Source organism: Tenrec ecaudatus, chromosome 9 (genome assembly GCF_050624435.1).
Source record: "Tenrec ecaudatus isolate mTenEca1 chromosome 9, mTenEca1.hap1, whole genome shotgun sequence".
Classification (NCBI taxonomy): domain Eukaryota; kingdom Metazoa; phylum Chordata; class Mammalia; order Afrosoricida; family Tenrecidae; genus Tenrec; species Tenrec ecaudatus.
In genome coordinates, this window is record NC_134538.1 from 842,043 (window position 1) to 868,665 (window position 26,623).

The following is a 26,623-nucleotide window of genomic DNA, read 5'->3' on the forward strand; positions in this document are numbered from 1 at the left end:
ACCAGGGGTGTGAGTGGTGGTACTGGGAGGGTAGAGGGAGTGGGTTGGAAAGAAAGGATCTACATGTGACCTCCTCCCTGGGGGATGGACAACAGAAAAGGGGGTGAAGGGAGATGTTGGACAAGGCAAGGAATGACAAAATAATAATTTATAAATCATCAAGGGCTCATGAGGGAGAGGGGAGCGGGGAGGGAGGGGAAAAATAAAGAGGACCTGATGCAAAGGGCTTAAGTGAAGAGCAAGTTTTGAAAATGATGAGGGCAATGAATGTACAAATGTATTTTTTGTACAAATGTATTTTATACAATTATGTATGTATGGATTATTATAAGAGTTGTATGATCCCCTAATAAAACGTTTTTTAAAAAAGCTATAAACCTATTGTAAGATTAAATTTATATATTCTAGAAAAGAATCATAGGTATGAAAATCAGCTTATATAATTGTGCTGTTTCCTCGCCTCCATCACTAGTTGACATAAGATCAATATTCAACAAATGCATATTGAATTCAGTATTGTCCTGCCGTAGGCCATAAACATAAGAGACTATCACTTGCAGGGAATTCCATTGCCAACAAAATGAATGAATAAATACATGAGGCCAAGGAGATCTACTTCGAATGCCCCTTCTAGAGTCTAGAAGATGTGCAGGGCACCTATACCCCTGGGATTCTCTGTCTACATGACCACAGAACCTCCATGAGTGCCTTCCCCAGCTCTGTCCTGAGGGCAGAACCAGTTGCAGTGAGAGCACTTCTAGAGGGCAAGGGTAGCCACCACATGGCTTTTTTTCAGGGGCATTGGCAGCATTTGGATGTGGCCAGTTGCACCCTTATATGAAAGGTCAGCACAGGAAGAGAAGGGTAGAGGGAAGGACAGGGGGCCAACCCTCCCCACAGCACCACCTTTCAGTGATAGTCAAGGAGTCCAAGAATTCTGAAAGTAACCCTGGCCTTCTAGATCATTACAAAGGTATCTTTGTTAAGGTAGCAGAACAGAACAGAACCTTACTTGATCATGTGCTTGCTTGATCTACAACTTTTAAGCCTCAAAGCGTGTGATGTGTGAGTCTCCAGCTACATCCTCTACCCCAGGGGCTGCAAGTGTTAGGGCAGGCTTGTCCGAGGAAGTAACGACTACAAAAATCAGTGATCTTACACTGTGCTACTCGAAGGTCCATTTTCTAAAATGCCTGCTAAGGGATGGTGGGTCACCAGGGCTGCACAAACGCCCAGGGGTGTAGAGTCACTATACATGATGTTTGTTTTGACCACCACACATAAGTTGTTAATATTGACCCTTTTAGGATTTCCTTGGGTAAAAATGTCCTTTCGGTCTTCAATAACCCTCACAGAAAATTCTCACATTTTACTCAGCCCGCACGCTAGGCGTACAGGACGTTAAGCGACTCGTCCCCGTGATAACCGTTGGTTCCCCAGGATCTGGAAACGGAGGGATCGCTCCGGGAAGGATTGTTCCCACCACGCACAGACTCAAGGAAGTTGTCGAGCAGGGCAGATCCACCCGGGATTCCACCCGACTCGGGATTCCTCGGCATCTCTTCGGGTGCAGACCTGAGCGGACCTAGGGGAAAAGGCGGGTCGAGGAAAGCTAAGGTTAAGGCGCCGCTTACCTGGCCGGGCGGCTGGGGCGTCTCCCTAGTAACGGTCACTTCCGGCCGCGACCGGAAGTCCGCGGAGTCGCTCGGCCGGCAGGAACCCCGCAACAGTCCGCCGGCGCACCTGTTTGCGCGCGCCCGTGGCCCGGGCGCGATGGACGTCTTCACTCACTTCAGCCAGCAGACCCAGGGCCGGGAGCGGCTCTTCAGGTGAGTCGGCGCCGGCTCCGGACCAGAGGGGAGTGGAAGCCGCGCAGACGCCGCGGAGGGAATTTGCTTCGCGAGCCCCGCCGCACCCTCAGTGCAGCGGGCCGGACCCCCGCACGCGAGCCCCTGGCCTAGCACCCAGCCTCCGCGAGCCCCCGCGAGCCGCCGCGGCTGACACCGGCCCACGGTTCCGGCCCAGGGAAGACGGTTCTCCCGCCCCAGTCTTTCGGAGCCTCCCCCTGCTTTTTCAAGAAGGGAGCTTGGCGCTAGCGATTGGGGGCCAGGGCACTGCCCCCTCTGGTGGCCTCACTTACCCCCTGGAACACGATCCTTTGTGGGATTATATATATATATATATTTTATCTTCCATCATTTTTCGATCCTACCCCATTGCAATACATGGCAACGCATAATACATCGTCGGAGGGTTGCAGACAGGGCGCCCTGCCTCCACATGCTGGGCTACATGGAATAGCCAACGGGGATTGTGTTGTGAATACCACGCACCTGGTTGATTTTGCCCAGAAAGTAAAAACCACAACGTGGGTTACAGTTTAGCTTTCTTTAGCAGCTCTTCCGAGCCTGCAATGCTGTGCTGACACAGAGACCGATTCAGATCGGCCATTCCAATAAGTTGGAAGCCGAGTATTACTGTTAATGCTTTTTTTCTTCCTTTTTAAAAAAAAATGTCAATGCTTTTTACAACTATTAACAACTTTATGAGGTAGACTTAAATTATCCCCATTTCATAGATGGTGAAGCTGAGGCAAAAGGGAGCTAAACGTGTACTAAGTTCACGAGCAGAGGTTCGGGCCCACACATTGCTGCTACATTGCTCACTTCATAACTACCAAGCCCTGCTCAGGAGTTGCGCATCCGCTTACAAAATGGTTCCCTTGTGTGCAAATAGTGAAGTTTGCCAAAGCGTTTGGTTTAGGGTGCACTTAATTCAGCAAGATGGGAGACCACTAGCATTTCTCAGCTCTCTTGCTGAGCGCCCTAAACAAACTGACATTTAGAAAATGCCTGGTGTTTGGATCAACTCCGAGTCTAGACCAAATCTGAGAAAGGAAGATTTATTGACATGGCCAGCTTGAGTTCCCCCTGACCAGAAAGCATGGCACTGAGACTGACTGACTTTGATTCTGATTCTTGTATTCCCCCTTTGCTTTATTCCCAACCACAAATCCACCATTTGGGAGAAATGTTCCACCTTTTTCTTGGGAGTGAATTTAGAGCCAAACGAGGTTCAAATGAGGGCAGGAGGAAGCAGCAACTTCTTTATCCAGTAGATTTGTCAAAGGCATTTGGCTGTTTGAGAGAAAAATTCATTTATTACCTTTCTGTCAGTAAGGCAGTTACTCACAGGTATGAAAATAGTCACTTTAAAAAAACTTTTGATAAGAAGGAACAAACCCAATGCAGTTGTGTTTATTTCAACTCTTAAGAACCCTAGAGGGCAGAAGAAGGGTGTTCGATACTGTGAATCTGTAGGGAAGCAGACCTCCATCTCTTTCTCCCGCACAGCAGCTGGTGAGCTCAGGCTTTTTGGTGAGCAGTGGAGAGCTTTGACCACCCCACCATCCGACCCCACATTTGAGGATATAAAACCCCACACCAGTCCACTGCCCCTGAGTGCTTATTAAACAGGAGCTTATTTATATTTTATATAAAATATAAAATGCAGTTTTGAAAGACATATTAGATATACTAGTGTGTATCTGGTCTTTTCATTTGTCAAAAATTAAACGGTTTTCAGACTGGCCTTTTCATTTGATTCTGGTTCAAGTTTGTATCGTTTCATTTAGGTAGTAGGTTAACTTTGGTTAAAAAATGTTCATTGTAAAGTCTGGAAACTATCATACACTGAATAAAATTATTCTACCTCCTTCCCAAGCACACACCTCATTTCCAGTGAAAATTTCATTAATAAAAGAATGAATCTTACAGATTTAACATGAGGGAGATTTTTGTTTTAACTTCCCACTTGGACTACATCTGTTTTTCTGCGTTCCTGCAGAGTTCTGTTGCATTGCCATTGTGTCCCATTCCCTACCCTTTTGCCCTGTGGACTGATGTGGAGAATTCTCTTCTAAGAGCTGCTTCTATCTCAGAAGCTTTGCTTTAGTAAGTCGTGTTTCTCTTTCCTGTCCTTCATGAATCAAGTTTTAATTTGTAAATCATTTTCATTTTTCTTTTCCATTTCAGAGCCACTCAGTACACATGCATGTTACTTAGATATATGTTAGAGCCTAAAGCTGGCAAAGAGAAGGTGGTCTTGAAACTCAAGAAACTGGAGTCCAGTGTGAGCACTGGCCGTAAATGTAAGTACCCTGTCTCTATAAGGGACAGTGACTCGGTTTAGAATCCGTACTCGGTCTCAGCCCCTGTGGCCTCAAGAAACACTTCCACGGTCATGAATTTCTAGTCAGTCAAGTTTATTCATGAAATCAGTATGTAAGGCTGCCCTCATGAAATGACAGGCCAACCAGGTTGGAGGTTTGTCTGCATACCAGGCACAGATGCGCTCCTACGTTCAGAGGTGAAGCTAAACCAGGTCTTTCTGTGTAATCAGAAGCACTGGGACTCACAGTGCATGAGTTCGCCTTTCGTTTGTAGAATCACAGGTATTTTGACAAGCTCAAACAGGACGATCTGGCTCCTGAGAGTTCTTGGTGTGCTAAGTCCTGGATCCCCTGCTTTTTTTGTGATGGTTTCAGTTGAAGGGAAGTCAGTGTTGTATACTCATTTAATTCACTCATAATAAATCATACTGGGATAGCACATGCTTTTATTACGAATACTATGATCATTTATTAATTTTTGATCAACTATTTTTGAGCACCATTCAATACAGGTTTATCGTCCCAAACTTTCTGGGAGAAATAAGGTGACCTGGTACAAAGAAGGATAAGAAATTTAGTGTCCAGTCCTGTCCGGAATAAAGGAGAGTAAAGGCATTTGGGAGGAGGTAGAACTAAAAAGAAAGAGTGTGTCTCAGGATGGTTTCTTACAGCAAAAAAGACTAGAGTTCAGGGCAAACCATTGTTGTGGAGGCTCTATGAGGAAACTAGCTTGATAGGAGACCGTGATTGTCAAAACAGGAGGGGGTGAGCATTTTAGGTGACATTAAAGGCCAAGAGTCATTTGACTTGAGATTCTTTAGTATGTTAGAGTTCAGAGGTCCCTAGTTTCAGAAGCCCATAAGGGGCTTATTCAGTCACAAAGCGAGCGAATGGAAGTGCAGTTACGGGAACTCAGGAATAGCCATGGCTTATACTATTCTGTGTTATTTTTATAAGATCCTGTCAGACATTCTCCTGAAATCTTAGGTTTCCCGAGGTAGCTGCTTGCTGAATGTAAGGGTGAGGAACCTCGTTGAATCCCTTATAATATTTGAGGCTATGACTCAGTCATCCTCAGTTGACACGTGATAAATTTGTTGAGTGACGCATCCCTCGTTGACTGAGTTACACACCCACCTAAGGACATGCTATTGCAAGGGTTATTGAATTCAATTAGGAGTTGTGTTTCAAATTGCCTCATCTGCTAAAACCTGTCATCTCTACTTTGTTTGGAGTTTGGACACAGAAACGGCAAAGTGAACATGGTATCTTTTAGCACTTTTATGTGGAAGCGAATAGAACTGTCAGACATGGGATGCTCCGGGAGAACGTTTCACCTGGCGTTCATGCTCTCTGGGCACCGTCTTTCCTTCTCGAGAACTGTAGCTGGCAGTGCTCAAATGTAACAGGTCCACATTCACTATTGGCCTTCCTGGAGTTGGGTTTCAGCTGTTCCCGGGAACGAGGAGGTGAATTTTCAGACCCACTGTCCTTTGTGCCTTCCAGGATCATTGTACGTGTCTTGAGCACACTGTAGAACCCTTCTCCTCTCCTGGGCAGACAGCCTCAGACAAAAAGCCCGTGCTGACCTCTCACTCAGATGCAGGAATGGATTCTGCCTTTTCGTTGCACACCAGTGAAGTAACTGTTAACCATTGTGGGTTCTTCTTGCAGGGTTCAGACTAGGAAATGTGGTACATGCTGTACAGGCGACTCAGCAGAGCATTCATGTCACTGCCCTGGTGCCCCGCTTATGCCTAACACTAGCCAACGTAAACCGAGTGGTTTATTCCGTCTGTGACACCATCCTCTGGGTGAGAAGTGTAGGGCTCGCCTCTGGCATCAACAAAGAGAAATGGCGAGTGTGGGCTGCCCGCCACTACTACTATTCTCTGCTGCTGAGCCTGCTCAGGGATCTGTATGAAATCTCCCTGCAGATGGACCAGGTGGCACGTGACCGGGCCAAGAAGGAGAAGTCCCAGAAACTTCCTGGGCACAGTGTGGCTGATGAGGAAACAGAATGGCTCCAGTCCTTTCTCCTTCTCTTATTCCAATCCCTGAAGACACATCCTCCCTTGCTCCTGGACACAGTGAAGAACCTTGGTGATATTCTAAACCCTTTGGACCAGCTAGGGATCTATAAGTCCAATCCTGGCATCATTGGCTTTGGAGGTCTTGTGTCCTCTATAGCAGGCATCATCATGGTGGCATATCCTCAGATGAAACTGAAGACCCACTAGGACAAGATTAGCACCTGCTTCAGAGAGTGACCTACTAGTAGAATGGACATTTGCATTCATCACAGACCGTGTCATACTGAGCTTAAGGACTTGTTCATGCATTTAGCAACCTGTGCTGTGAGAAGTGGGGCCAGGGTTGGAGACGAGGAGGAACATGAAGGTGTATGGGAAGAAACCCATCCGGACAAATAAAGAAACATCAGGATTCATTAACTTTTGGGTTGTTGGATGAGTGGTTTTGCACAACTCTCGTAGGTGCGGTGCCCAGCACTCTCATCGATCTAGAAGAAGCCCCTTCTTATCTGTGATCAATGACTTTCCCTCCACCACAGATGCCAGTGGTAGAATGGAGGGGAGCTGGTTGGCCTTCCCATCAGTGCATTCCTGTCCTTGCACTGCCCAGAGACAGAAATCCCCGGGCGTCTTCATGCTCTGTAAACTGTGCTTTTGGAAGAGGTCAGAAGCAGGCTATGTAGCTATGGCAGATAAGACATCTGAGGTGGGAGAAATTGAAGTAGAGCTTACATTGAAGGCCAGTATCTCAGTGCTGACTTATAACCCAGTTTTCTTTCTGGGATGCCTCGCGGCCTCTGGTTTTGCAGAAGGGTGAGAATCTCCTGGGGCCTGTTTTATGCCTTTTACCCACCCCAAATTCAGAACTTCCGTTAGCCAGTGATTGATCTTCCATTCTACAAAAACTAAAACCATAATTAACTTACCAGCTAAATTGTTTTTTATCAGAATCCAATAATAGTGCAGTTTTATATTAATTAAATGTCATCTGGATTGACCCAGTTAAAAACTTGATAACTACTTAATCTAGTATCATAATTTCAAATCAGCCTCCGAGGGAGGTAGGAAAGAATCATAAAGAGCCAGGGAAGAGGACTCCTGCCACAGCAGCAGTTGTCAACCTGCAGGTCGTGACCCCTTTGGCGGTCGAACAACCCTTTCACAAGGGGTCACCGGATTCATAACCGTAGTAAAACTACAACGAAAATAATTTTATGGTTGGGAACTGGATTAAAGGGTCACGGCATTAGGAAGGTTGCGAACCACTGTGCTAGAGTATTACACGGATGGATGGTCGTCTGAGTGTTGAGTTATTTGTGATCACAGGTCTAGATTTCGGGAAGTGAGGTAGAGAAATAGGATACCATCCAGTGGCATGTCAGTGGCAGCCCTACCAAATGCAGCCATCTCACGTATCTGAGTGGAAATGAGAAAATGTGAAATAAATTCCTCATGAGTATGATGGATAAAGACAAGACTCAAGTTTTGGGCGCTGTGTTTTTAAAATTTGTCCAGCAAGGCATGAGATTTGAGAGAATATTTTAGGAATTTTAAGAGAAACGAAAGGTACTATAGCAGGGCAAATAAAAAATTAACTATTTTTACATTTTCTGGGTCCTCTACTGTAATAATTATATTTAATAAATTTCTAGACAAAATGAACTCCTTGTATCTGTGAATTTGTTCTGGGAATGGAGAAGCAATCCAGCCGATCTAATCCTTAATCTGAGTTCACAGGTGGAAGACTTTGCTCTGATAAAGAGTTCTGATAAGAAAGGTTTATTTAAAGGTATAGACTTGGGGTTGAAAGGCCTCTAGAGTGATCTCTTGCAGACCACTCCCCTGAGAAGGATCCACTACAGCAGCCTGTCCAGGATTGCGGACTTGTGCCTGGAGAAGCCTGCTCTGAGCTGTGGTGGCAATGTTAGGTAAACTCCATCTTGGCACTTGTGTTCCTGCAAGTTGGGATGGCTGGTGGGGAGTTTGGGAAATGGCGCCTTCTCTAGCATTTGGTACGTTTCTGTGCATCTGTCTCTTCTCTCACCAACCCTTCCCAGCCCCAGCTGTCACTGTTCTCTAAGGACTGAACCGAGCAAAGAAGCCCCTACTAGTTGTACAGACCAGCAGACTCCCAACTGAACATCGTTACCTGAGATGTTTGAGTGCAGGGCTTGATTCTGGGGCTTTGCCTTGTAAACAAGGTGGTCAGGGCCCCTGTTCTGGGGCAGGAGCAGGGCAAAGGCCACAAGGAAAGGAGGAAGCACTGTTTTTCCAGCTGCTGCTGGAAGCAAATCCTTCCCTCTCCCTCAGGGACTCCTCTGGGCCCTTTCACCACTTCTCACCTCTCACCCACATTCCACACTCCCAGCTGAAGCTGCCAAATGGGCGGCTTTGTCAGCAGAGCTTTCATGCCCGGTGCCCTATGGTCGCTCTGGCCCAAAGCCACAAACTTCTCCAAAGGCCTAAAGCTGCCCTTTAGCCCTGGTTTCTCTTCAAATTCACTCACAGATGATTTGTCCGGAATCTTGAAGTCAGGGCAGCTACTTAGCGATCTTTCTCCTTTTCCATCACTGTTTACATTTTAATTATGTTCTAAAATTGATTGTGGTGTAAATTTTTAATGATAATTATTGAATCGTGAACTATATGTCAATAAAGTTAAAAATAAAGGGCCAATTAGATAAATATTAAATTTACCACATTTTTTTTTTCACAAGAGAAAAGCTTGTAGTTAGTTCAGGGATCGTTTGCTGGCCCTTAGGATCGTTTTCCAGTCCAGTCTATTGGGGCACCATGCCCTGGCCCCAAAGTCCACTTTCAGCATTCCCTGGGGACCTTGCCACTCCATTCCCTTGCTGTTCCGCTGCACTCCCCCAGTGATTTGCCTCGATGTGGTGGGATCAGGTCAGGTGCAATTCCCACACTGTGTCTCCGGTGTGGTCCCCTGTATCGCCCTTAGTCACTGATTGGCATCATTTCTCATAGTGGGGCCAGCCATGTTGTTCTCTCTGTGGACTGGCTGCTCTACTCAGGAACATCATCATCACGGCCTGGTAGGCCAGGCTGTGCTCCACTCTCTTCTGCCCCTTCATCTGCTCCCGTGTGCTGTGATCAGATAGGTTCATCTCCCGGAGCTGCAGAGTCAATGTCGTCCTTTGGAACAAATTCTTTTCGGGGGAGGGGCAGGAATCCCCTTAATTTTTGGTGCTGGGGCCAGCCTCCCAGACCTCTCCACTGGTTCCCTACTCCACGCTGGGATATTGCATTCACACCTTGCGACACTGGGTTGAAGTCTGGTCCCACTTTCCCTGTGGAAATTTACATTTTTATTACTTATTTTGGGAGGTGCTTGATTTGACTCCTTTTTCATTAACAGTCTTAATGGCATCTAATTCATGTATATAATCCAATAGGTAATCATATTTAAGAGAGTTGTACAATCACCACCATCAATTTACTCTCTTAGATTCATGAGTATTAGAGCCCCCAGCCTCCCCTGCTATGCTCCAAGAAAAGTCACTGACTGTAGGATTCTGTATATTTCAGATACAAAAAGCACACTACCCCCAACAACAACATTAACGAAACAAAAACACCAATTGAAAACAGAAAATATCAAAAACTAGGACAAATTTTAAATAGGTCAAATGGGAGATCAAACGGTCAGGTGTTCAGTTGCAACAATCCACACTTTTCAATGCACCCTGCACGATGGGAGTGGTCAGAAGGGATTCGCCAGAGGACTAAGTCACGTATATTTCCCCCTCTTTTTTTTAACTACTACAACTGTAAAATAGTTCAAAAAGGAGATCAAGTGATAAGACAATTACATGTTAGCCTAACCACAGCTGCCATAATCAACTGTACAATGCTCGCTGCTAACAAGGCAATTCACCTCCCTCAGCTATGCATTCACGTGTGGATTAAATGCAAATGGATTTGGGACTTCCACAGTTAATCCACAGCTTCCTGCAAACAGGGTTTGCAATTTAAGCTCTGATACCATTTCCTCCAGTGGATTTGGATTATATTATTTATAATCCTGGGATCACAAAGGGGGATGTGTTTCTTCCATGTTGACTTAGTTGATGCCTCACTCAGAGGGCTGTTTGTTTGAAGGCAAACCTTTTAAGACTCCAGATACTACCGTGTTTCCCCGAAAATAAGACCTACTTACAATTTTGCCTCTTGCTGAAATAGAAGGCATCCCCCGAAAATAAGACCTCCCCGATAAGGTGCCGCAAAGCTACTGTAACTCTGGACTCTGAACCGCAGCTCACTGTTGGCCGCAGGGCAGCCAGAGCAGGCAGGAAGTGCGATTATATATACACCACAGATTGTTGTCCATGGAAATAATGGTAGTAACAAGAAATTCTTGTAGGATTCACAGTTTGTCTGGTTATGCTGGTTTGTGATAACTACTACTGTATCATATACAGGTAATAAATTTCCTTTTTGTTGTTCAACAATAAATGTGTACCGTATTCTTCATGAAAAAACAAGACATCCCCTGAAAATAAGACCTACAGCATCTTTGGGAGCAAACATTAATATAAGACACTGTCTTGGTAGTGTTGCTTAAAGCCAGGGGCCATCTAGTTTCTTCACCACATTTTACTAGATAGCACCCATATCTTCAATGATATATATCTTCATGATGGCGCGTGTCAAGCTGTGCCACGTCTTAAGAATTAATTTTTTCTTAGGGCTGGAATTAAATGGGAGCCCCAAATCCATTCATATATCTATGGTTTATATATGTCTCTGGTTCACTTCGGAGACATTTTATTAGCAAACATCCCCCTGGAGTATAAGGCAATACCATTGATAGTCATTAATTTAGCCAATGTCATAGAATTTGAAACATTATTGAAAGAAGGAAATTATACAAGTATAGGTCAGCTGCAATACTTGAATTATTGACTTTTAGAGATTAAACTCAAGTGACTGGATACTATTGATATTAACAATGAGTGTTGGTGATAAGAGGGATACTTTCAATAATGTTCATTCACATAGGCAGAACCAGGCCTACCAGATTAATGCACGTCATAATAAAGCAAGGAGGGCCTTAGAATATGAAATAGATGGTAATTCCGCAGCTATTGTTCACTGTGTACCCTCGAGAGATCTAATTGCCAGTTTTATACCTTGGGATAGCAGTCCTCCGCTGCTCACACTGAGCAGTGGTGCTCAACCTTCCTCATGCCTCCACCCTTTCATTCAGTTCCTCAGGTGTGGGGACCCCCAGCCATACAATTATTTTCATTGCTACTTACTTCATCACTGTCATTTTGCCACTGTTATGAATTGTTAAATCTGATAGGATATATTTTCATTGTTACAAATTGAACATAATTAAAGCATAGTGATTAATCACAAAAACAATGTATAAGTATATATTGTGAAATATTTACTTCTAATGACAAGTAAATGAGATTTTGTCTTGAGGCATGGTGTAGCATGGTAACAGTCTTCACACCAGGTACTCGTATGTGGGCGTATCTGCGTGTGGGCGGACCCCCCTGGAGGACCCGCCTGAATAGAGGAGCCGCGCCTGGGTTCCTAAGACCATTGGAAATATGTGTTTTCCGATGGTCTTAGGCAACCCCTGTGAAAGGGTCATTGGACCCCCAAAGGGGTTATGACCCACAGGTTGAGAACCACTGCCCTAGGGAGTTTCAGCCATAAGTCTTAGAACTACAGGGACATTTGAGGAATAGCCCAGTTCCCTTCGTGGGGTTTCTACATCTAAGTGCTTCTGATGTGCCACCTCCCTCTCGTGACCTCTCATCCCTTGCATTGTCAGATCAGAGATCCAGATTTATCACCAACCCTGTGGCAGAGAGCACTGCCTCTTCCTCATGTTACTCGCAACATACAACTGAATAGAGGAGTGGATAATGGGTGTCATTCCACCCACAAGGAGATGAGTTTTGTTTCCTTACTCACTTTAAGAGGCACAGTTCCATCATCTTTGAAGCCAGGCACTAAAACATGGACTCTTGTCTGAGTCCTTGCTAAGAAAGGGATGGGAGGTGATGGTTGTTTGTGCATTGATCAGTAATGTCATCCTGGTCAATACTATCCCCTCTCCAGACTTAAGGGAACAAAAATCCAGTTGACTCACTCACTGCACATTCTGGTGGCATCTTAGATAAAGTTGAATACACGTTCTTGAACTCTAGAGATTTACAGAGGTTAGAATTGCTGCCCCAAAGACTGGATTCCCAAGAATTTAACCTTGAGCCCCTAGTTCTCGTTTTTCAACAAGCGATTTTAATTCTGGGTTTAAAATCTTACTGTTAAACATTCACTCCTTTCACTTGAATGGGATCTTTTTATTAAATTAAAAACATTCACTCTTGTTAGTAAATCATATAAGATAAAAGAAATGGGTTGAAATCTGTCCCACTGGCCCCTCTATGGAAAAGCACTGAAGATTGCAAAATGACATGGACCCTTTGAGTTTATACATTTAATAACACATGTCCCAACATCTTTCTGGAAAAGAAGGTTGCTTTTGTTTTGTTTTTGATAAGTGGGGGCTAGAAACATGTTACAGAAACGAGATTTCATGCCTCTGGAGTAGTAACTCCTTAGCCTGGATCTCCTGCAGCTCTAGGATCCTCCTCCAAGTCGGCTGAATCTCCCTGGAGAAGTTAGGATATGCCTAGGAGACCTGGAGTCAATTAACCATAGCAACCAGCTCCCCCCCCCCACCCCTGCCCTGTACTCTTCCTCCCTGCCCTCCTCTAACTGGGAGGTGTTAGTAGCATTGCCCAAGACTCCCCAGAGCGACTGGAATCACTACTGTCCAAGGAGACATTCTCTAGCCTGGGACTCGGTGGAGCTGAGGAGGCGGTGAGCTGGATTAAGGGTGGGAGCAGCAGTTGGGGGTGAGGGTGGGGGGTTGGGGAGTCCTAGGGCATCCTTTTTACTGGGGGTGGTTCCTGAGGATTAAAGGGAGGGTGTCGAGAGTAAGAATCTGGTCTGGGTCACCTGAGAAGTTGTCTAAGGGATGGGGTAATCTGCAGAAGACAACTGCGGGACAGATTATTCCGGGCCCTAACCTTTTCCAGGACAAGAATGAAACAGCCGCTTTAAGAGAGGAGCCTTGGAATGATGAAGGCAATGAATGTACAAATGTGCTGTGCACAATGGATGTATGCATGGGTTGTGATAAGAGTTGTATGAGCCCCTAATAAAATGATTTTTAAAAAAATGATTAAAAAAAAAGAGGAGCCTTGGTTGTACGACAATTAAGCACGTGGCTCCTAACTAAACGGTTGGTGGTTGGAACTCACCAGCCGCTCAGCGGAAGAAAAAACCTGGCCCTGAGGTCTTGTGACGACGTGTAAGCCGTGCTGCCCCGTGGGCAGTTCCACTCTGCCCTCGAGGGTCACTCCGAGTCGGAACTGACATGACAGCACACAGCCACCTTTTCAGCTGACTGCACGTAGAGGGGCGGCCTGTGGGTACACTTGTGTGGAAGTTGAGGAACTTGGACCCATAAGACTGTGCACGTCTGTGAAGATTTAAATGTCTCAGAAACCCACAGGGGCAGTTCTACTCTGTCCTACGGAGTGGCTCTGCGTCAGAATTGACTGGGTGGCCGTTGAGTTTGGTTTGGTGGTCTGCAGACTTGAAGGAGGCCTGGTGACATGGTGGGTTACTGCACCAGGTTCAGGCAGGAGAAAGACGAGGGGTTCTATTCCTGTGTAAGGACAGCCTCTGGAACCCACAGGGACAGTCCTGTTGTGACCTCTAGGGTCCCTATGCCCGGAATCAACTTGATGGCAGTGAACTTGGATGTTGTTGTTTTTTTAAAGAGTTAATCTAAAGCCTTTTCTCTCTTACTGCTTGCCCATCATTTCTCACCCTGAACCCGTTCAAGAAACATCTGGCCTTGACAAGTGGCTGGTGGAGCAACCCATCCCTAGGGGCTCCTTGTGTGTGACATTCACTCTCTAACCTCCCTCTCCTATCTGAGGAACTTGAGATCTTAGGCAGCCTGGGCCCGGTTGGTGGCGTGCAGGGGTAGGGAACTGCCTTGGGGATCTCAAGCCGGTGGGCTCTCGGATGACCCTTGGACCTTCTGCTTTGCAGCTTGAAGAGCTAGAATGGCAGTCAGCAAGTGTGCAACCATGCTGGATGAAGAACTCCCTGTAAGTGACTTGGGTTTGCATGAGCCAGGGACTATTGAGGAAGGAGGCAAGGGCAGGCAGAGAGGCAAGGCTTAAGGGCAGGGGTCCTCAAACTACAGCCCGCGGGCCACATGTGGCCCAACGAGGACATTTATCTGGCCCGCCAGGTGTTTTTTGCCCATTTTGTTTTCTCACTTCAAAATAAGATATGTGTACTGTGCATAGGAATTTGTTCGTAGTTTTTTTAAAACTATAGTCCGGCCCTCCAACGGGTCTGAGGGACAGTGGACTGGCCCCCTGTTTAAAATGTTTGAGGAACCCTGCTCAAGGGACTAAGAACAAGCTGTATCTGCATTATACCAGAGGCTCCAAAAAGTTTGTGGGGAAATTTAATCCTCTTTTAATTCCAGTTTTCCATGAACTTCTTGTAGCCTCCTCCTGCCTGTGCCCGAGCACATTAACTTTCATCTCTTCTTCTTGTCCTCAGTGCCTTTTGCAAGGGGCTGTTCGAGGACCTGAAAGACCAAAGGCACCTATTAAAAGCCAGGCCCCTTTGGGGAAAAGGACAAACTCTGGCCTTGGAGAGGGAACTACTGTTCTGAAAATCCTGCCAGGAGTGGGCCCTGTCCACTGATGTACTATGCATGCATATTTGGTTATATGAATAGAGACCCTTATTTTGACCCCAGGGGACATCCTTCAAATTGCAGTCTCATTAAGTGGCACCTATGGGAGTTGCAGGATGCATAATGCGCACGGCTATATATGGGAATGGGCCAGCAGCTCAATAGGTCCAGTCCGAAGTCCCTGATCTAGTTGACATTATGACGTGAACTGGTTTTGACAATTTTAGGTGTGCCTAATACCACTTGACGGGGTCTGTGTGATTCAGGCACACTTCCTATGAATTGTGAAACCTAAAATTCATGAACTCATGCAGTGCCCACATTGCCCCAAGGTAGGCTTCAGCTAGTCTTTGTACTAGGAGATGCTGTGTACGGGTAAGTACTGAATAATCAGAGTCCACCCACTGCTCTAGAGGATGGAGGAGAACTGCTCCACAGGGGTTCTGGAGACTGTCGAGCTTTATGGGGGCAGACAGAGTCATCTCCCCCTGAGGACCTTGCAGTTAGTGGCCCGATGCTTGATGCACGTCACCACTAGAGTTTCTTCCATCAGAACACAGGGGCATGAAAAAATCAGATGCGTACGCCAGCCAGCCTAACAGAAGGCCGACTACTCTCTGTCCCTCTTTGGCTTTGCCTAAGCTGTTTCTGAAAGCTCTGTCCAAACAGTTAATGCAGATGTTTTCTGGTTCACAGTCATAATCTTGGTCCAGTTCAGATTTTAAATTGGCCTACAGGATCAAAAGTTGAAAAACCGTGGCCTGCTTTGCCTACATTCATATGGGTCTCCTTGATGGGATTCCTCAGGAGCCCTTGTGGCATAGTGGTTAGGAGCTGCACTGCTGACCATAGAGTCGGCAGTTTGAAACCACCAGCCACTCTGTGGGAGAAAAATGGGACTTTGTGTTCCTGTAAAGCAGCAGTTCTCAGTCTGTGGGTCATGACCCCTTTGGGGGGGTTGAACGACCCCTTCACAGGAGTTTCCCAATTCATAATAGTAGCAAAATTACAGTTATTAAGTAGCAACGAAAATAATTTTATGATTGGGGGTCACCACAACAGGATGAGCTGTATTAAAGGGTCACGGCATGAGGAAGGTTGAGAACCACTGCTGTAAAGAGTTAAATCTTGGAAATTCACAGGGGCAGTTCTGCCCTGTCTTACAGGGTCCCTGTGAGTAGGCACTGACTTGATGGCAGTGAGTTAGTTTTGTTTTAGTTTTCTAAGGGTTTTTCTAACTGGGCTTCCTATAAATTGAACACTCCCCCCAACCCCACCCCCAAGCACTGCCATATTCAAGGCCGCAAAGAGGGCTTGTACTTGTGTCAGACCCTAGAAAGGTTTCTGTTGTAACTTTTTAATTTAGAAAATTCTTAGCATCCATCAGCGTAGACAGAGCCCTTCACTAGCTCCAAGCATCCGTAACCCATGGCCACTCCTGCCTCGTCCTCACCCATCCACTGCCCCCCTTGAAGTGTTCTGAAGCAAACTTCAGATATCAGGCCAGTTAAAGCCTGAGCCGGAAGCCTGGCTCTGCCACTGACTGGTTGTGTGATCCTGGGCAAGTCATTTACCATCTCAAGTCTATCTCCTCATCAGCAAAGGGGTAATGCTAATGCTGACCATGGTTAAAATTACCCAGACCCGTGTCTGAAGCAGACTGACACCGAGAAAATAATGGTTTCCTCCACGTGGCTGGAACCCACATGCTTTTACTCAAAGGCCAGGGTTGTTTTGTTCTTATTTCACTAATTCTTGCAGGCACAACGAAGTTTAACGATGTCACTACTGCATCAGTAAGAGCACAGAAGTGACTACTGAGCAGTGGCATCATCTTCCACGATAGCCACAGACGCAGGCCATTCCTAGAGCACTGTCTTCACGTGCCAGTGCTTGGTTCTAAGAATGACCACTCCAGACTGCACGGTGTCCAGAAGAGGCAGCACCAAATCAGATTGTTCATAAATGACGAACTGGAACCAGTTAGTAGGTAGTAGGACTCTCCGAGGGACTGCTTTTAAATATGTAAAGTGCAAGGAACCCTGGTTGCACTGTGGTTTAGGCATTGGGCTACAAACCACCAGGCCAGTGGTTCAAATCCACAAGCCACTCTGAGGAACAAAGATGAGGCTGTCTTCTCCAGTAAAGACCGACAGTCTCAGAAACCCACAGGCACAGTTCTGCCCTGTCCTGGAAGGTTGCTATGAGTCAGATTCAACTCTACGGGCAGTGAGCGAGTAGATGAAGCTCGTGAACGATGAAATTGATTTGTTCAGGGTTGTTCCCAAGGTCAGGACTGGAGCCCTGGGAAGAGACAGATTTCAGTCCAGCAAAGCTGTCTAATCGAGGTCCAGGCCATTCTGAGGGGTGAGCTCCTATCAAAGGAGGCTTTCAAACAGAAGTCGACCAGAGACCCCGTGGAAAGGATTCTTGCTTCAAAGTTCCCCTGTAGACTTGAGATTCTGTGATGTGGGGCAGGAGGGCAGATCTGTGCTTAGCCATCCTTCTACCCCTCAGTGCCATTCATTTATTCAGCTAACATGACTATGGGCAGGCTTTCTGCCACGCACTGAGGATACAGAGATGACAAAGGCTCCAAGAGGCGCTCAGGAAAGGAAGGGGTGGCTGCGAGGGAAGAGAGTCAGGAAGGTGGTGGTCGAGCTGGGTCCAATGGGAGTGGCACTTCAGCAGGCAGAGAGGTCTATGGGAGGGCAGGTGGGCCTTCTAGGCAGTGGGCCAGTTTACACAGGCAGGAAGACAGAATCCCAGAAAGGCCAAGGAAATGTTTGGATGACTCACCAATCCTGGGCAAACTCTAACTCTGGACAGGGGTGCTGCTGCCCCCTGTAATTTGGAATAGGTTGATATTGAAGTCTTTGGGATGGGGTGGAAGTGAGGTAGGTTTGGCCCTTGGAGTTCAGATGGCAGTTCTGCAGAGCCTGGATCATGACCGGCAGGGCATAGGAGACTGGCTCTCAACTTCCCTTGTGGGAACTCTGACCAGGACTGGGGTAGCCTTGCTTTCTCCCAGATTGCTGGATTCACCCTAGTCCCATCCATGAATTTCCTGGCCCTGGGGCTGCCCTCCTGGACGAGGAACAGGGAGGCAGGCTGATTTAACCGTCTCCCTCCCTTCTATACCAGGAGCAGGAGAATGTGCTGCAGAGGGTCCTGCAGCTGCCGGTGGTGAGCGGCACTTGCGAGTGCTTCCAGAAGACCTATACCAGCACCAAGGAAGCCCACCCCCTGGTGGCCTCTGTGTGCAATGCTTACGAGAAGGGTGTGCAGGGCGCCAGCAACTTGGCTGCTTGGAGCATGGAACCAGTGGTCCGCAGGCTGTCCACCCAGTGTGAGTCCTTGTGGCGGCCTGCAAGCTGCCTACCTGTTCACTGCTGCTCACTCCTGCCTGCTAGTCTATTGAATTTCCTGGTACCTTGCGTGTCTGCCTGTCTGCCCGCCTGTTTAGCTATCTATGGCTCATTACATGGTCTGCCAAAGCATTTTCCTAGGATGGCAAGCACGGGCCAGAGAATTGGAAGAGGGTGTAGGGATAAGCACAGGTGTACAGGCGAGCCCCCAGCGGGAATCCCCAGGCCATAGCCTGTCTGAGCTTAATGCAGCAGCGGCAGCAGCAGCAATAGGAACAAGCAGACTCTGGTACAAAAGCAGACAGCGCGCACTAAGGCTGACCTGGAAAGGCTTGGAGCAGCGGAGAGGGATGGTATTAGCTTGTGACTTTGGGGGGTGGTGGTGGTGTCAGCAGAGCGTGCATGTGGGTCTTACCCCCTCACCTCCCTATCTTCCACCTCACCTCCATCTTGCTCTAATTATTCTGCCTCATTTGAAAATATGGTCTCCAAGGCTTTTTGACAGAGTTGAGGGAAATTCTGACCGCGCTAAGTAGACCAGGACCTCCCACCATTTTAATTAGAGAATGCTGGGTATCTGAGGATTCTGCATAGCCAACAGAAGAGGAGAGCCAGGCCCTGGGCCAGCTGTGCTGCCCACAAGCTCCTTAACGTCCCAGAGCCCCACTTTGTCCAAAGAGAAGACGGCCAACTCACGTGCACTGTGCTGCTCGAAACCGCTCATGACGAAAAGCCAGCTAGCTCAGGACGGAGCAGACACAAGTTCATGGAGCACCACAATGAAAGGCATGGGACTTTCCCACGGGCTGGCTGAAGCCCAGCTCCGGGCAGGGTCGCTGGAGGCCTTTGCTTTCTCCCTCTTCTTCCCCGTGACCCTGTCCAAGCCCCGCTTCTTGGAACAGAGTGGTTAAAAGAAAGGCCCGTGTGGGGCCTGCATGGACCGTGATCGGCAATTTGTCACCTTTAGACCCAAGGCCCAGGCCTAGCCCAAGATGACCCAGCCCAGCGCCCCACTGCCTTCCACACTCACACCTCCGTTCTCCTCCCTAGCGCTTGCCCATTGCTTCTGGTTCCGGGGTGAAAGCCAGGGAGGAGAACCAGAGAAGACGCCGTTGGTGCTGTTTCACACATTTCCATCTCCGGCACCTCCCCACAGGTCTGCAGGCCAGGCACCATGGTTAGCTTCCTTGTTAGCACCAGGTGCCTGAGGCTCAGCTTGGCTGTGTCTCACTGGGTTTCAGTGCAGGCAGGTCGAACTCCAGAGCCCCCCACAGAGAGAAAGGATCACCCCGCTCACCGAGTCACAGTGGGTAAGAAGTAAAGATGGCAATGGGCCTTGGGTTGAGAGATGCGAGGCTCCTTCCTCCCTGGGCCCAGAGGATGCTCTGAGATGCTTACAGGATTCACCCCCAAATGGCTGTTTGCTTCCAGTCACAGCTGCCAACGAGCTGGCCTGCCGAGGCCTAGACCACTTGGAGGAAAAGATCCCGGCCCTCCAGTACCCTCCCGAAAAGGTAAGCTCCCTCCTCTCGTGTCCCGACAGCGCAGCTCAGGGAGGGGAGCTGATGCGTGGCTGTGAGTCTTTTTGTTTCTCTGGCAAGATGGAAAGGGCTGCCTGCCCACAGGGTTGCAGGCTGGGCTTCCTTCTCCCCAACCCCATCTCTGGATCACCCCACACCCACACCCCACACTCTGCCCCTTGCCCCTCACCAAAGCAAGTGCCGTTTGGTCTGTGTTTTTCTCCAGTGAGGGGCTGGAGATTTTGCCAAGGATGGTCGGGAGGGGGCTCCCAAATCTATGCTTGGTGGAGGGCAGAAACTATCACCAATGGAAGGGGCTGCTTTTGGGTCCAGCCTGGAGCCCGCCAGCCCCCTGTGTACATCTGGGCTGCGAGGAGCCTTCCTGGCCTGGGCCCTGGCATTGGAGCTCAGTGAACTCTCACTGGATCACTGAGTGACTCCATCCCCTTAAGCCCATGGGTCACACTTGTCAGGATCCCAGGGTTGTAGCTCCATGTCCCCAATGTCCAACCTTTTGTGGACCCTGAGACAAAGAGGGTCACTTCATCTGCATGCACAGTTGTTAGGTTGTTGCCATATAGGCCCCTGAGGGAGCTCTTGGGAATAAACTTCAGTCCCTGCCCTCATTCATCTCACTGGCTACCTCCCATCCCACAAGCATTCCCTGACTCTTACTCGGGTCAGGAGCCGCAGCATGCCTCATAGGGAGCCTCTCATCTAGTCCTTGCATCGGTCCTTTAGGAGAGGGGTGCTGATCCCCAGTCCACAGATGAGAAAACCAGTGGTGGGCCCTGCAGCCTTGGGAGCAGGACACAGGAGTGCACGTCCACTTGACCTTGAGGCTTTTGCTCCTTGCCCCCAGTGTCCAGATAAAGGGCATGTCTTTGTCCCATAGGAGCTTCCAGATTAATAGGAGAGAAAGACAAGGTAAATTCCATCCAGCCAAACCCCAAACCCATTGCCATCAAGTTGATGTCCACTCTTGTTGATCCTGTAGGACAGAGTAGAATTTTCCCACGGACTGTCCTAGGCTTCCATTGATCTGAAAGGAGCCCTGGTGGTACAGTGGTGACTAATCAGGCGGCGATCCACGTGGTGGGCAGTTTGAAGCCACCAGCAGTTCCTCGGGACAAAGACTGGGCTTTCTACTCCCATAAACTCAGAAACCTACAGGGGCACTGGCTTGATGGCCATGAGTTTGATTCTTTGTTAATGCATCAGACAGCCATCTTTCTCCTGCAGAGCTGGTGGGTTTGAACTACCAACCTTTTGGTTAGCAGCGGCTGAGGGCTTCCCCACTGTCACCAGTGCCCCTCGATACCCATAAACCAACGCACGTGCAGATGGCATACATTCTCTGAGAAGGACAGGGAACACAGACAATGCCAGTGTGCATTAGGGTGTCAAGACAGGATGACCACGGAGGTGGCCTGTGGGGATGCCCTCCTAGGATGAGAAGGCCTTCCTGGAAGCTGGGCTCAGGGGCCCGCAGGACCCACACGCTGCCCCTCACCCCTCCAGATTGCCTCTGAGCTGAAGGACACCATCTCCAGCCGCCTTCGCACAGCCAGGAATAGCATCAGCGTGCCCATCACAAGCACTTCTGACAAAGTCTTGGGGGCCGCTCTGGCCAGCTGTGAGCTTGCCTGGGAAGTGGCCAAAGACACGGCCGAATTTGCTGCCAACACCCGAGCTGGCCGGCTGGCCTCTGGAGGGGCTGACCTGGCCCTGGGCAGCGTGGAAAAGATGGTAGAGTTTCTCCTCCCTCCAACCAAGGATGAGTCAGGTATCTACTGCTGGGGTCAGGACAGGGAGCCCCGTCCCCGGGGGATTACAGGAGGCAGCCGGGGCTCCCCAGATGTGGCTTTGGGCTCTGCAAAGGAGAAGGCCCCATGGGATTCTCAGAGAGATTCCTAATCATTTAGCCTCCTCCCCAAGTCTGGAAGTGGTGAAAATGAGTTGCCCAATTACTAATGAGTCTGTGGGGTGCTGCTTTCCAGCCCCGAATACAACCCACATTTCCCCAGCCCTCTTTGATCAATCTCCCCATCTTTCCTCCAAACCCCTCCCCAGTCCCTGGTCCTGGACACCCGAGGACCCAGAAGAAGTCTGCCAAGGACAAGCCCAGCCTGATGAAGAGGGTTGGTGCCCTGGCCAACACCCTCTCCCAGCAAACCTTTCAGACCACAGCCTGGGCACTGAAGCAGGGGCACGCTGCAGCCATGTGGGTCCCAGGTGTGGCGACCCTGGTGAGTAAAGGCCGTGAGCACTGACAGGCCCCCAGCCTGGCCGTCCTGTGGGCTGCCTCTACCTCCTGCTCCTCACTGTCCCTGGCTGAGCTCTCTCTGCTGCCCAGAGGACATTCTGTCCTGGCTCTCAGAACTTTAGTTTCACAGACAAGAAGCCATCAGAGGGATGGAGGGCATGTCCACAAGGTGAGAACTTCAGGGCAGGCTGAGCTTGCTGGGATGGTTGATACCCACTTCTGTCTCATCTGTGCTTCCCCGGAGCACCTGCCCCAGCTTCTGTCCCAAGTGGACCTCTCACTGGGGTGCTCCCCACCCCCGCCTACATGGAAGCAGAAACTCATCTGTTGCCACTCCTCTTAGCACCCTGAAGTAAACAAAGCACAAACCCCACAGAGAGCCCCATGTGGCTCCGTGTCCCTGGCTTCGCCTCTAGGTCCTTCTATAGTGCACTCCCACTACACTTAAGAAAAAGCTGCCTTTTGTAGACCCGGGAAGGACTAACCTCTCCACACTGGCCCTACCTCCCCATGTGCTTTAGCAAAGTGAGCTGGTTGGTTTTGTTTGTTTTTTTCATAAGGGACTTTCATAAGAAACCAAGTCCAAACAAAGATAAAAAAGACAACATAAAAGGTTAGCCAATAAGACAACCACTTTTCAGCCCTCATTTGGATGATGCTTTAAAAGCATCATCAGTCATTTGAACCTACTACGCGCCGCATGCCGTGGCTCCGGTGGGGAAGCAGGCCGAGGCGCTCCATTCTGTCCTCTGCTACCTTGGTTTTGGCAAGCTCCAGGGTTAGTTACCCTTGAGGGCCAAGGCTAACCCTCCTGCCCCGCTGTGCCATCCCACACCTGGTAGAGTCCACTGTGTGACACCATTGACCTTACATATAATGGTGGGGGTGGAAACTAGGCACTGCCATCAAGTCAGCTCTGGCTTATGGCAACCCTGTGTACTAGAGTATATAGGGTTTCCAAAGCTACAGCCTCATCTTTCTCCCAAGGAGTCACTGGTAGGTTCGAACCACCGAACTTCCAGTTAGCAGTCTAACACCTAACCAACACAGTCCCACCAGGGCTCCATAGGGGACACCCAGAGGTGCTGAATGAATCAAGCTGTGTCTGTGTGAGCACCAGTTTAGGTCCATTGCCTCCCATGGGGACACTTGATTTTTTTCATCCTTTAAAGAGGTCAGGAATATCTGCTAAAGCTAACACACACACACACACACACACACACGTACATGGTGATCCAGAGAGTCCATGCCTGGGTGTAAACCCCTCAGAAACAAGTATCTTTGTCTACCCCCTGAAGACAAGTAGACAGGAGCTCTGGTGGCATATGGTTACATGTTGGGCTGTCAACCACAAGGTCAGCAGTTCGAAACAACCAGTCGCCCCAAGAGAGAAAGATGAGGCTTTCTACTCTAGTAAAAAATTACAGTCTCCGAAACACACAGGGGCAATTCTACCCTGTCCCATAGGGTCGCTATGAGTCAGAATCGACTGAGTGACGAGTTTTTATTCAATTTTTTTTGACAATGAGTTTTGAAAGATGAGTAGAATGTTCCTATATGCTTCATCCTTCGCCAAGACCTAGAAACAAATGTCCATGAACAGTAAAATGGTTAACTAACTGGTGGCATAATTACACTGTACAGCAGGGGTCCTCAAACTACCGCCCACAGGCCACATGCGGGCCAACCAAGGACATTTATCCCTCCCGCCGGGTGTTTTTGCCGCCGCTGCCTGTCCTGCTTAGCAGCCTACTCGTTCAGTGTGCATAGAAATTTGTTCACAGTTTTTTTAAAAAAAACTATAGTCCGGCCCTCCAACGGTCTGAGGGACAGTGAACTGGCCCTGTTTAAAAAGTTTGAGGAGCCCTGCTGTACAGTGTCACAGGAATGAACCAGGAAGGAGCTCCTATATGCCGCACACCCAATGAATCTCACAACAGAATGTGGAGAAAAAGAAGCTATTCATGAAATTACTGTACGTTACATGATGTCATGTACACAACATTCACAACGTACACAAAACTAATCTAACGCTACAGAAGTCAGAATGGCGGTCCCCTTGCTGGGGGGAGGGAGACTGGGAGTTTTGTGATCTTCTGGGTGGTGGTGCACCAGATGTATGTTTGTAAAACCTCACGGAGCTGTATCCTAAACACATGTGTGCATGGAGGAGCATTCGGCTTCTCACTCCGTGAATCACCTGCTGAGGCCAGGCTCAGCTCCCCTCAGTCCCACACGTTGGGGCAGGAGCCCCTGGCCGCTGGGGCGATGGTGCTGAAGCCAGTGATGCTTCCGTCCTCAGAGCAGTCTGGCCCAGTGGAGCACCTCAGTGGCCATGCAGGTGGTGTCCCGGCGGCAGAGTGAGGTGCGGGTGCCCTGGCTGCACAACCTCACCGCCACCCAGGAGGAGGATCACAATGACCAGACAGACACCGAGGGGGAGGAGACAGAGGAGGAGGAGCAGGATGGCCATGCAGAAGAGGAAGAGGAGCTGAATGAGGTGAGAGAGACAGAAAGAGCTGCGGGAGGATGCAGGCAGGGCCAGGGCCCACGGCAAGGTGGGAGGGGTGAGAAACAGGCACAGGGTGACCCGCCCCAGGGACATGGTACACAGGTGCAACCAGTCCCCCCACCCCCCCCCACCCCCCCGCCCCTGCTAACGAAGGACTTCTGTGTCATTCTCCCAACTGACCCTCCCAGTAGGGTCAGGCATGGCAGAGGTGATTTTCCCATTATGCAGCGGAAGAAACTGAGGTTCAGAGAGGGAAAACAACTTACCCAGAGTCACCCAACTAATGCAGACTCAGGCCTAGAGAGATCTTGTTTATTTCTCAGAGTCCGTGCCCCCTCCCCTGCAGCTCTGGGAACAGAGCTAGCAGTGGGGCCAGGGGGCCTGGGAGCTGCTGCAGGTAGCACTGACTGACCCTGCTCTGGCCCCCAGGTGACAGCCCTGCCTGGCTCCAAAGGCCTTTTGGGCAGGGTGACGCACACGGTGTGGACAGCCCTCCACAGCAGCCTCTCGGCCGTGACATGGGCACCTGCTGCTGTGATGGGCATGGCGGGGAGGCTGCTGCACCGCACACCTGCTCCCCAGACGGTCTCTTCAACCAAAAAGAGGGCTATGTCCCTGTCCGATGCCCTGAAGGGCGTTACAGACAACGTGGTGGACACGGTGGTGCACTACGTGCCGGTGAGTCCCACCCTGGGCCAGCCCTCCCTCTCCCCTTGGGACTGGAACAGGATGGAAAGAGTGAAGGGCCTGCAGTGTGCCCTTGGGCACCCTCCTACAATCCCCAGTGCCCCAGGAAGACTCTGCTGTGATGGGGCCTTGACTGTGTCTAAGGCCCCTCCCAGCACCAAGAGGGAAGAAGCTCAGGGCCTCTCCTACCCTCTCCCTGTCCTATAGGATGCTGGTGAAGGAGCCTCCTTCTTTCAGGGGGCCAACCCTCCCCAGCTCCCAGCGGGAGGACCAGGCAGGTGTGCTTGCTGCTCCCTGGGAAGGGGTTGGAAGGAAGCTTCAGGGGGCTTGGAGGGGTGGACCCTAAGTCCCAGGGGACAACAACTGTTCCATTCTTATTCCATCCCCAATACCAAACCCAAGGGATGCTGATATCCCTTTTAGGGAGTCCTTGACATGCCCAAATTAACTCTGGGAGGCTGGGCAGGGGAAGGGACCCCCTTGTAAGAGGCTGAGCTAGTCAGTCACTCATTTGCACTAAGAGGTCTGGGCAGTCGGTCTGATCCCTTTGAGCAGAGGGCCCCCAACTGGACTGGGCAGCTGGCCGGGGGTTTGGCAATGGTTTGCAAGCTCAGTCTCTAATTCTGGTCCCAGGAATTCCGCCTTTGAGAGCTGCTGTTCCCCCACTGAGGGATCTGGATCAGAAAACTTTGGGAGGGGCTTGGTTCACCTTTCCTGAGGGGCCTGGCCTGTGGAGACCTTCAGAGCGCCTTCTACCCTGGAGTCCCCCGCCCTTCACCTGAGCCTGTGACCCACCCTTGGGGGATGGGGGGGGACTAAGTCTGGCAGGTGATGGGTCTGAGGTCATGAATGGGGGCCAAGCAGAGACCCTAATGTGACAGCCAGTTCCTCAGCTCCCTAGGTTATCACTGATGGAGCCAGAGAGCGAATTCCGGGACATTGACAACCCGCCCAGCGAAGCCGAGCGTCGGGGCTCCGGGGTCCCTGCCACCAGCCCGGAGTCCTCCCCGCGCCTGGCTCAGCCCCGTGGCTCGCTGCGCAGCGCGCCCGCCTGCCCGGATCTGGGAGACAAGCTGGGGACGCCCGTCGGGCCGCGCGCCGGCTTCCCGGTGGTGCCGCGCGAGAAGCCCAAGCGCAGGGTCAGCGACAGCTTCTTCCGACCCAGCGTCATGGAGCCCATCCTGGGCCGCGCGCAGTACAACCAGTTGCGCAAGAAGAGCTGAGCCGCGGCGCTAACCCTGCGCCTCCACCCAGTGCGCTAGGGGCATTTTCTTTGTCAAATAAATAGAGTCT

At 49.6% G+C, this 26,623-nt stretch overlaps 3 protein-coding genes across 5 annotated transcripts in view; 2 read left to right on the top strand and 1 right to left on the bottom strand.

The window, feature by feature from the left end:
• WDR93 (WD repeat domain 93) overlaps window positions 1-26,623 on the bottom strand; it is a 95,680-nt gene that overhangs the window by 60,671 nt on the left and 8,386 nt on the right. The window lies entirely within an intron of this gene.
• Window positions 1,690-7,815, top strand: PEX11A (peroxisomal biogenesis factor 11 alpha). The gene is made up of 3 exons (XM_075557832.1): window positions 1,690-1,829; window positions 4,035-4,150; window positions 5,846-7,815. The coding sequence occupies exons 1-3, from the start codon at window positions 1,774-1,776 to the stop codon at window positions 6,409-6,411; spliced, it is 738 nt and encodes a 245-aa protein (XP_075413947.1). The 5' UTR covers window positions 1,690-1,773; the 3' UTR covers window positions 6,412-7,815.
• On the top strand, window positions 14,328-26,553 carry PLIN1 (perilipin 1). The gene is made up of 8 exons (XM_075557448.1): window positions 14,328-14,372; window positions 18,122-18,326; window positions 19,777-19,859; window positions 21,387-21,651; window positions 21,939-22,114; window positions 24,434-24,631; window positions 25,073-25,321; window positions 26,224-26,553. The coding sequence occupies exons 1-8, from the start codon at window positions 14,328-14,330 to the stop codon at window positions 26,551-26,553; spliced, it is 1,551 nt and encodes a 516-aa protein (XP_075413563.1).

Coding starts and splice junctions, on each gene's coding strand:
- PLIN1 (XM_075557448.1), top strand. CDS start 14,328: ATGGCAGTCAGCAAGTGTGCAACCATGCTGGATGAAGAACTCCCT. Junction 18,327..19,776: donor CCGCAGGCTGTCCACCCAGT/GTGAGTCCTTGT, acceptor GTTTGCTTCCAG/TCACAGCTGCCAACGAGCTG. Junction 22,115..24,433: donor TCCCAGGTGTGGCGACCCTG/GTGAGTAAAGGC, acceptor TTCCGTCCTCAG/AGCAGTCTGGCCCAGTGGAG.
- PEX11A (XM_075557832.1), top strand. CDS start 1,774: ATGGACGTCTTCACTCACTTCAGCCAGCAGACCCAGGGCCGGGAGCGG. Junction 1,830..4,034: donor GGCCGGGAGCGGCTCTTCAG/GTGAGTCGGCGC, acceptor TTTCCATTTCAG/AGCCACTCAGTACACATGCA. Junction 4,151..5,845: donor TGTGAGCACTGGCCGTAAAT/GTAAGTACCCTG, acceptor TTCTTCTTGCAG/GGTTCAGACTAGGAAATGTG.